General features: G+C 35.9%; 1 protein-coding gene across 1 annotated transcript; it reads left to right on the top strand.

Moving 5' to 3' along the window:
- Positions 1-5,300: 5,300 nt before the first annotated feature.
- On the top strand, positions 5,301-7,567 carry LOC115066622 (uncharacterized). The gene has a single exon (XM_049459668.1). The coding sequence runs from the start codon at positions 5,759-5,761 to the stop codon at positions 7,505-7,507; it is 1,749 nt and encodes a 582-aa protein (XP_049315625.1). The 5' UTR covers positions 5,301-5,758; the 3' UTR covers positions 7,508-7,567.
- The last annotated feature ends 3,097 nt before the right edge of the window (positions 7,568-10,664 follow it).

Below are 10,664 nucleotides of genomic sequence, written 5' to 3'. Positions count from 1 at the left end.
TACTTGTCGGCCTACGATCTGAAACCGATCTTGCAACACGTTCCCTTGTATTTGCAATCTCTTGTTCTCCGCTGTTCTTGCGATTGATTTTCCCTTTCGTTTGATCTATTTTGCGTTCTACGCGACCGACGTCCAATGTCAGCTCTTGCTCTTCGTGGCATTTTTAGAAGAAACTAAACTAAAGATAATAAAGAACTTCAGTAATAAATTGATGAAATCCAGCAAAGTCTGGACTCGAAAAGTTGAAAATGTGTCAAAATTCAATTAAAAATTGCCCAAAAAATCGAAATAATTTTTGTCTTACCATTCGGAAGCGAAAATGAAACGTTCGAGATCGTCTGCACTCGAAAAGCTCCAAAAAGTGACGAAAAGACACGAAAATCTGCTGATCTAGCTCACTGAGCGGACATTAAACAAAAAAAATCACTCAATTTTTTAATTTTTTTCACAAAATATCAAACTTGTGATTATGTCGTTTGTAACAATCAGAACACTTGTTTAGCAAAACAATCGATTTTTATCTCAGTAATCATTGTTTTTTTTTAATTTTGTTTAACAAAATATTCAAATTAAAACGATGATTAAAGGGTGATTTTTTAAGAGCTTGATAACTTTTTTAAAAAAAAAAACGCATAAAATTTGCAAAATCTCATCGGTTCTTTATTTGAAACGTTAGATTGGTTCATGACATTTACTTTTTGAAGATAATTTCATTTAAATGTTGACCGCGGCTGCGTCTTAGGTGGTCCATTCGGAAAGTCCAATTTTGGGCAACTTTTTCGAGCATTTCGGCCGGAATAGCCCGAATTTCTTCGGAAATGTTGTCTTCCAAAGCTGGAATAGTTGCTGGCTTATTTCTGTAGACTTTAGACTTGACGTAGCCCCACAAAAAATAGTCTAAAGGCGTTAAATCGCATGATCTTGGTGGCCAACTTACGGGTCCATTTCTTGAGATGAATTGTTGTCCGAAGTTTTCCCTCAAAATGGCCATAGAATCGCGAGCTGTGTGGCATGTAGCGCCATCTTGTTGAAACCACATGTCAACCAAGTTCAGTTCTTCCATTTTTGGCAACAAAAAGTTTGTTAGCATCGAACGATAGCGATCGCCATTCACCGTAACGTTGCGTCCAACAGCATCTTTGAAAAAATACGGTCCAATGATTCCACCAGCGTACAAACCACACCAAACAGTGCATTTTTCGGGATGCATGGGCAGTTCTTGAACGGCTTCTGGTTGCTCTTCACCCCAAATGCGGCAATTTTGCTTATTTACGTAGCCATTCAACCAGAAATGAGCCTCATCGCTGAACAAAATTTGTCGATAAAAAAGAAAAGAACCGAACACTGATTTTGGTAATAAAATTCAATGATTTGCAAGCGTTGCTCGTTAGTAAGTCTATTCATGATGAAATGTCAAAGCATACTGAGCATCTTTCTCTTTGACACCATGTCTGAAATCCCACGTGATCTGTCAAATACTAATGCATGAAAATCCTAACCTCAAAAAAATCACCCGTTAGAACGAAAATTAATTTATTTTTATCAAAATACTCACCAAAAAATGCGAAGAAATTAATATTTTTAAAAATCGATTACGATAAGATCAATCACCAATGACGTCCAAAGAGAAAAGAGAAATGATAACAAATTGCTATTTGCATCACTCCGTGCAGTGGTCTCCAATACACAAACGACCAAAATGTACTCGTATTCAATACTAATGAATGCTGTATGCGGTACAAAAAACGCCTGCGGCAAAAACACACTCACTTCACATACGCATCGCACACACATGCGTTATCGGATTTCAACCAAACTTCATATAAACCATATATGGGCCACTGCCTACGTAGTGTGTAAGTTTGGTTGAAATCGCACGACGCGTTTATGATTAGTTCGGCGACGTACATATACGGACTTATTTTTATATATATACGAGTAGATGTACGAGTACATGCATATAAGTAAAAAGTGGAAGCGATACACTTCCTCTTTCTCCCATCAAGGGAATTTTGGGGGAGTGTACTTATTTTTGGTTTGTCCTAATGCTTGTTTTCTTTTGCTTATTATCACACTGCTCTTTATAAATTAGTATTATCCTTTTTTCCTGTGTTTGATTCCTTTTGTAAGTACTTTTGAATGTCTGTTGTCTTTATTTTTATTATATTATAGCAATGTTGCCTTTTTTTGGAGTCCGCGCCCGGTGGTGTGATTTAATTAGTTTCGTGGCCACTGTTGTTGTTGTTTTTGTTTTCGTTTTAGTCTTCCTTTTTTGTGCTTTTCTTAATGCGTTTTTGTTTGCTTCCCTGTATAGATATGTATATGTGTCTATATATCTTGGCCAACTGTATTGCACTACACTAACACAATGCAAGTTGCGCAACCTTGCTCAATATGAATCTAATAGGCTGGTTAGTGAACAACGCAGAATCGTGGGTCGTGTCAGCTGGCACGACCTATCTTATGAGCGCGCAATGTAACTGAACAGTGATAAACGCTACTCCCTTTTCTCTGACGTGACGATGACGTGAGAATCCGCGACATTTGGATTTTTGCCGTCGCAAACGTCTCAGCTGATTGCTCTCTCACAACGCAGGGTTGCCAATATCGATATACTGCAGTAATTATCAACTTTTATAATTCAATCTATTCAATATGTTTGAAATTTTCTTAAAATAACTCAAAATCAGAGTCTATTGCTATTATTTATAAATATATAAACTATTTTTAATAGTTTGTTTTCAGTTTTGATATTTTATATTGTAAAAAATTGTAATTGAAAACAAAGATGTGCTCAAAACTATATACGCGCATTGAGCAATGGCAAGAAAGTTCAAATGTAAACAAGCGCCATTAAAACAAACGTCAAATGAAACATTTATTGGATTGATTGAAAAACTAAAATACGTGTGTGCAAATCAATAAAAACTATGGAAGACGAAAAGTTAATAGCTCTAGTTGAGGCTAGAAGTGAATTATTTAATAAGAGCAGTCCATTTTACAAGCTGCAATCTCGGAAAGATGCTTTTTGGGCTGAAATAGGAAGGGAGTTAAACGCAAGAGGTAAGTTGCTATGTTATTTACAACTGTTTATGTTTTTAATAATAATTAATTATTTTTATAAAGGAGAAATGTGTCGCCGAACATGGCTGACACTTCGCGACCGGTATGGGAAGGCTAACGCCATTATTACATTATTATTTTACTTTTTTTACATACATATATGTTGTTCATTAATTCTTATGTAAATAAAAAAAAAAATTATCTCTTGAACTAAAAAAAATGGTATTTATTTTTAATAAGGTCCTCCAGGAGCATATGGTCTTCCTGTAATAGGGTCTAAATTGTTCTGAAATGGTACAGATCCTTCATTTATAAAATAGTTAGCAAGTCTCTCCCGAAGGTTAAACGCAGTTGAAGAACCTCTACGCACCGAAGTTCGCATTGGTCGTAAAGAGTTGTTTTCAGTTTCCCGGCGCCACTCACCGACATGAACAATGTTATGTCCTTCCACTCGATCTACATAGTTCTCCGGACAATACTAGCGATTGTGATCATTCAACATTATAAAATTGTGTAAGGCTATGCAAGCCAATACAATTTTTTCACAATTTTCTGGATTACATTCAATCGTTGTTTTCATAATTCTCCACCGAGCAGTCAATATACCAAAGGAATTTTCTATGACTCTACGAGCGCGTGACAATCGATAATTGAAAATACGTTTCGTGTGTGTTAGATTAGCTCCAGGAAATGGGCGCATTAAATTATTTCGTATTGGGAATGCGGCATCTCCAACAAAAAAGTAAGGAAAAGGTTCCGGTGACACGTTAGACAGTGGCACAGGTGGTAGCATAGGCAGAGTGTTTTGTATTAATGCATGGCCAAATGGAGTAAGCCGAAAGATTCCTGCATAAATAATAACAGAAATGCATTATACTATAATGTTAATCAATTTAATATACGGTACCTCCGTCACTTTGACTTCCATAGCTGCCAATACTAACTGCTGTGAACGTATATTTCGCATCACATACAGCCATCAAAACGATGCTAAAGAATTTTTTATAATTGTAAAACACCGAATTGGAATTGGCCGGGCACTTAATTGCAACGTGCTTACCATCAATTGCACCGACACAATTCGGAATGTTCCACATATTAAAAAAATCTTTTGCAATGTCCTTGTATTGAGACTCTGTTGGCTCGCTTACATAAATTGGGGAAAGTAGCTGCCAGATTACTTCACACGTCTCTAATATGATTTCGCGTACTGTTGACTTTCCCAACTTATAGCTCCATGCAATGCTCTGCACCGACAAGCCTTGTAACAAATAGCTAACAATTGTAAGAGAAGTACATATGTACATACATGCATACGTATATTAATTCGCAAAACACAACAAATCAACTTACAGTAATACCAACGAGAGCCTTTCCTCGGGTCCAATACGCTGCCTTGGCTTCTTCAAGGATTTCGATATCAAATTCAGAAGCAAATTATAAACGTCCGGCGGCATTCCTGTATGCAAAAAAAGTTGTTCTGGTTCCCTGTTTTTCATTACCAGAAAAGTTTTTATCTGGTAACCGCAAACGCCCCAGTTTTGATTGATTGGGCGAATTTAGTACCTTCTCTTTCGTTTTTTGTTTTTATACTGCTGATATAAACTATATAAAGAGTATAATTCGCACAATTCTAAAAACATTTGATCACTATTGTCCACTTCCATGTTGCTGCTGACACAATTTTTAGAATTGTATGAAATGTCAAACAAATGAAATGTAAACAAAAGAGAACAGCTGATTTCTGCGTTTTTACCACGTTTTTGACTGTGCAAACATTTTGCCGATAAGGAAGGAAAAGGAAGGAAGGGAGTAGCGTTTTTCAGTGGCTAGCCTTTAACGCAACCTTGTCTGCGAAGACGTTCGAGCAGCAAGCGAAGCGGTGACAATCGGCGATCGTTTATTCGTTTCTTTCGGCACAGCTCGGCCGACACAACAACACAACACAATGTTGCCATGCTTATGCTGTTGTTGTTTTTGTAGAACAATGTTTCAATTTTTGGTTGGTGACATATTCACATGTTTGCGCATATGTATGTTTGTATGTTTGTGCATTATTGAAGTTATAGTTCTTTTTCTTTCGTTTGTGTTTCTGCGAATTCTCAACTTTGGCCTTTGAAAAATTGAGACTATACTTCACATAATCATTTCTGTGTGTCTTCATTTCCATTTTTGGAAATCGACCCGCGATGACGAGGTATAGAGTAAGTTGGGGTATTGTGATATGGGTGTGCAATGTGATATGCCAGCATATTTCGTAAACTATTCATGTTTTGACATGAATCTTTCCGAGAATATAAAAGCAACTGTAAAAAACTGTTGCTGTAAAGCTGCGCGTGTTACTGAACACTTCGTTTGCTCTCAGTGTGCCAAAAAGTTTATAGTAGTGCGGTCACCATTATTTCAACGGGCGTTTCGACAAAGGATTATTCAGAGTTTAATTCATATTTTAGAATTCTAGTAATTTTTTCTTGATCTTTCGTTAATATAATTAACCGTAATTCAGGCAATTTTTAGCCCAAATAAATATTTTTTTGTGAAACAAATATTTTATTATTTCAAACTCGAGTTTGGCTAATGTGATATAGTCAATGTTGTCCATTGTCATATAGTATATCATATTAAACAAACATAATATCATACAACGTATCTTGTAGGTAAAAGTAATACTCTTTTTAAATTATAGTTTTTCGCAATGGCGAAGAAAGGGGAAATTCGTAAGTGGAATGCAGAAAACATGAAAAAAGCCATACAGGCTGTAAGAGCCGAAAAGATGGGAATACTTCTGGCATCGAAAACGTATGGTGTCCCATTTGCAACCTTGCAAAGAGCTGCCCGCAGCGATAAAACAATCGACGAAATATTAGCTATTCCATTGGGACGTAGGCCGGTTTTTAACCGAGATGTTGAATTAGAGCTGGTAAGATATTTGAGAGAAATGGAGGCAAAGTTTTGTGGGCTCACTCGAAGTGAAGTGCGTTCGCTTGCATTTCAATTAGCAAAGCGAAATAATATTGAGAACCCATTTTCCATAATCAGGGAATGCGCCGGAAAAGATTGGTTGCGTAGCTTTCTAAATAGACATAAAACGGAAATAAGTTTACGCTCTGCCACAGGTACTTCAATCGAGAGAATCAAAGGATTCAATGTGGAAAATGTGAGCAAGTTCTATAATTTATTGGAGCAGGAGTTTGAGAAGCATAAATTTTCTGCAACTAGAATATGGAATGTTGATGAGACAGGAGTGTCTATCGTGCAAAGTAAGCAGCCAAAAATTTTAGCAGCAAAAGGCAAAAGGCAAATTGGTTGCATGACTTCAGCAGAAAGAGGATCTCTCATAACAGTTATAAGCTGCATGAGCGCAGGAGGAGCCTTTGTTCCACCATTTTTCATTTTTTCAAGAAAAAATCCATCTCCGCTTTTAATGAAACATGCTCCCCCTGGTTCCGATTCTGCTTGTCACATATCGGGATGGATACAAATACCAATATTTACCGCGTGGTTTGATCACTTTTTGCGATTCACTAATCCATCAAAGGAGAACCCAATCTTGCTTATTTTAGATGGCCACTACAGTCATACGCGAAATGTTGATGTTTTGGATAAGGCTCGTCAAAATGGCGTCATTATCTTATCATTGCCACCTCATTGTACACACAAAATGCAACCCTTAGATAAAGCATTTATGGGTCCTCTCAAAACATATTACAATGACGAAATAAGACGATTTATGCGAGAGCAAGGCCGAAAGGTGACACAATTTGATGTAGTTGAGCTGTTTTCAAAGGCTTATCTGAAAGTTCAAACGGCACAGATAGCAATTAATGGGTTCAAATGCACTGGTATCTATCCCTTTGATAAAAATATTTTCCAGGAAAGTGATTTTATGGAGCAACGCCAAGAAAATCCGCTGAAAGATACTCAACCTATAGAAGATATATTTTTAGAAGAACCAGTGGCCAGCACAAGTAGGGCAGCGATGAAAAATTTCGTCACACCTTGGCAGATATCCCCACCACCTAAGCTAAAACTGTCTACCAGCTCCAGAGGCAAACGATCAGAATCGACAGTGTTAACAACATCACCATATAAAGCGCTTTTGGAGGAAAGCATCAGAAATGTTGAAAAGCGCAAGAAAAAAGGAAATGTAAAAGACATACCGCATTCACGTAAAACCAAAACACAACGGGCAACCAAAACTAGGGAAACTTCTTCGAGCGAGTCGGAAAAAAGCTTGCATCTTCCCAGTTCAGATGAGGAATGTTGGGCGGAAACACCACCTAGTAAGGATACTGCGTGCGCTTTTTGCAACAAAAACTTTGAGACGGATAAAGGAAGTATTGCTTGGGTACCATGTTTGCTATGCGACTTAGTTTGGGCACATAGCAAATGTCTCCCTAAGCGTCAAGCAATATTTGTTTGCGAGTCCTGCCAAACATTTTAAAATTAAAAACAGTACACATTTTTTTGAATCCTTGATTGTTTCTATGTACATACTTGAATAGTCATGTTTTTTTTATTCTTAATGAATTATATTACAACAATACAAAATGTCGCTTTTTTGTTTTTAATAAATGTATTATTTAGCAATTCGTTCTTATTTTATTTTTTTTTAAGGAAAGCTTATAGGTAATGTGATATAGTAACGGGTGATTTTTTTGAGGTTAGGATTTTCATGCATTAGTATTTGACAGATCACGTGGGATTTCAGACATGGTGTCAAAGAGAAAGATGCTCAGTTTGCTTTGACATTTCATCATGAATAGACTTACTAACGAGCAACGCTTGCAAATCATTGAATTTTATTACCAAAATCAGTGTTCGGTTCGAAATGTGTTTATCGACAAATTTTGTTCAGCGAAATTTTGTTCCGAAGAAATTCGGGCTATTCCGGCCGAAATGCTCGAAAAAGTTGCCCAAAATTGGACTTTCCGAATGGACCACCTAAGACGCAGCCGCGGTCAACATTTAAATGAAATTATCTTCAAAAAGTAAATGTCATGAACCAATCTAACGTTTCAAATAAAGAACCGATGAGATTTTGCAAATTTTATGCGTTTTTTTTTAAAAAAAAGTTATCAAGCTCTTAAAAAATCACCCTTTATATCACTTTACCTGACATAGTATATCACATTACCCATACATTTTGGCGAAGTCGCTTTTTCGACCATCTATAGTTTAATTGAGTTATCTTTCAAAGTACTTGAGATACCGAAATATCCCTTTGAGATATATTGCGCAATGAAGCAAGGAATAGTATTGCATAATTTTTGTAAGTATTAGTTTATGAAATTTTAAGTAATACATAGTAGAAAAACTTATACCCATATCACAATACCCAAACTTACTCTATCGTTTTATCTGACAACGTGAGGTTTAAAAACTTCATTTCTAATTCTGTCTTGTGGCATATTAGAAATGATGTTTCTTCGAAAATCGTTCGCTTACGACGAATAAATTCCTTTTGGTTGAAATACTCTTCGTTGGCCGTTGAAAAGTTAAGACTATACTTCTCAGGATCATTCATTCCTTTCATTTCTTCAAAAAAATTAATGACCTTTAGAAATATGCATATTTGCATTATTTCGTTGTCATTTCCATATTCGTAGCAATAGAATTTCTATGGCATAAGTAAAGTAATGATCTCCGATTGTCACCCCTTGCCGCTGTAGCAGCTTCGCCTGCAAACATGCGTAAATGTGTACATAAGTATGTATTAGGGCGATTCAAGTTTCATAGAAAAAAATCCATGGTGAAAATATTGTAGCGCTCTTTGATTTTTTGGATCATTTTGGTGAGAAAATAACTGAAAAAGAATTTGAGCTCATTCGGATAAGATTTAGAGCTGCCTCAACGACGTCAAATTTTACCACTGGTTATATTATTCAATTTAGTGATTTGCAATTGCATTGTTTTTATCAATATTTGTTTTGAACATATCAATCTTATTTTTTTTCTCTTTGGCTTTAAAGAGCGTGTTTCAAAGAGCGAGAAGAAATAGCAAAGCAAAGCAAAATGTAAAAATAGCGGTACTTTAACGTAAAAATTGGCGTCGACTGCGGAATAAGTGTATTTCGTCAGTTTTGATTTCCTCTCAAACAAAAGCAGTCTGTACGTTTAAATTGTTATAAATAATAAATTATTTTGTAATAATTTGTTATAATCTTGTAATAATTTGACTAATAAGTAATAATATGACTTCTACGCGATCTAAAAGTACAATTCATCTGATTGGCAAATCCAAACGTTGCTTTGATGGCAGGCTGTTACCAACGGTTCTTGATACTTTACAAGTTTATTTTTTCCATAATTCAGAACTTAATAAATCTCAAAGAGATAGCGTGAAAATAGTTGTTCAAAACATTTGTGATATATGGTGTAAAGCAAATATTCCAATTGTTGAGGGGCGGAATATTATAAGAAAAATGACATCAATATTGGATGAATATCGCAATATCTGCCGGAATAAAAATCGCAGAAGTTATGTGCAGATTGCTAAAGAAAATACGTTTATGGAAAACATTAGTTTAATCTTTGACATAGCTCATCATGATGTTTTGAATTTAATAAAAATCGAAGAAGATAAGCAATTTTTATTAGACCAAAGGTCAGAAAGAAAGTAAGTGATGGGTAGAGTAGACGTAAAATATGTGCAAAAAAAAAGAAATAAAAGCAGCGAAGGTATTGAAAATGATGGACAGAGATGAAAAAGAAGAAATCAGAAAACGAAAAACATTAGAACCTGCAACGCTTTCAACCTCTCTTAGTGACGAAGAGTTTGATCATGATGATGATAAAGATGATGAGTTTATTAGTCAAAATACCGCGAAATAAAGAAATTAAACAGCGTAAAATAATGTCAGGAAATCTTGCGTCCGCATTGGATCGCAAGAACACCAGTAACAGGAAAGTTAATTTTGGTTTTTAAGTTGACATGTATTTTAACAATATACTTATTTCTTTAATACAAATTATAGGAAAGCAGCCTATATTCTTTCAGCAGTTGCTCAAACGTATAGTGCGGATCATGGATCATGAAACTGTTTTATCAGTCAGCACCATTCGTAGAATGCGTAGTCAGTTCCGAAGTCAACATGCTTCAAACCTTAACGGAATATTCTCGCCCAATGTTCCTTTAGTTATACATTTTGATGGAAAATTACTACCTGAAATTTCAAGGGGGCCATCTAAGGACGATTGAATTGCCATTGTCGTCTCCGGCTTAAAGACTGAAAAGCTGCTTGGAGTACCCAAAACTGAGAAAAGTACCGGAGAAGAAATTTCACAAGCAGTTTTTGCAGGTATAAAGATGTGGAATATGTGCCATTAAATTGTCGGAATGTCTTTTGATACCACTGCATCAAATACGGGTCGTTTGAAAGGAGGATGCGTTCTTTTGGAGCACAAACTGAAAAAAAATTACTTTGGCTAGCTTGTCGGCACCACATCTTTGAAGTAATTTGCGGAGATGTTTTTAAAGCATTATTTGGTTCAACATCTGGCCCCGGCGTAAAAATATTTAGTTCATTTCCGGAATTTTGGCCAAACATTAATCGAAACGAATACGAGAAATGTTCTGATAGTCGAATAAGTAATGAATT

This window comes from Bactrocera dorsalis, chromosome 6, assembly GCF_023373825.1.
Source record: "Bactrocera dorsalis isolate Fly_Bdor chromosome 6, ASM2337382v1, whole genome shotgun sequence".
Classification (NCBI taxonomy): Eukaryota; Metazoa; Arthropoda; class Insecta; order Diptera; family Tephritidae; genus Bactrocera; species Bactrocera dorsalis.
Note: the sequence above shows the minus strand (reverse complement) of the source record. Positions and strands in the feature narration are given on the sequence as shown.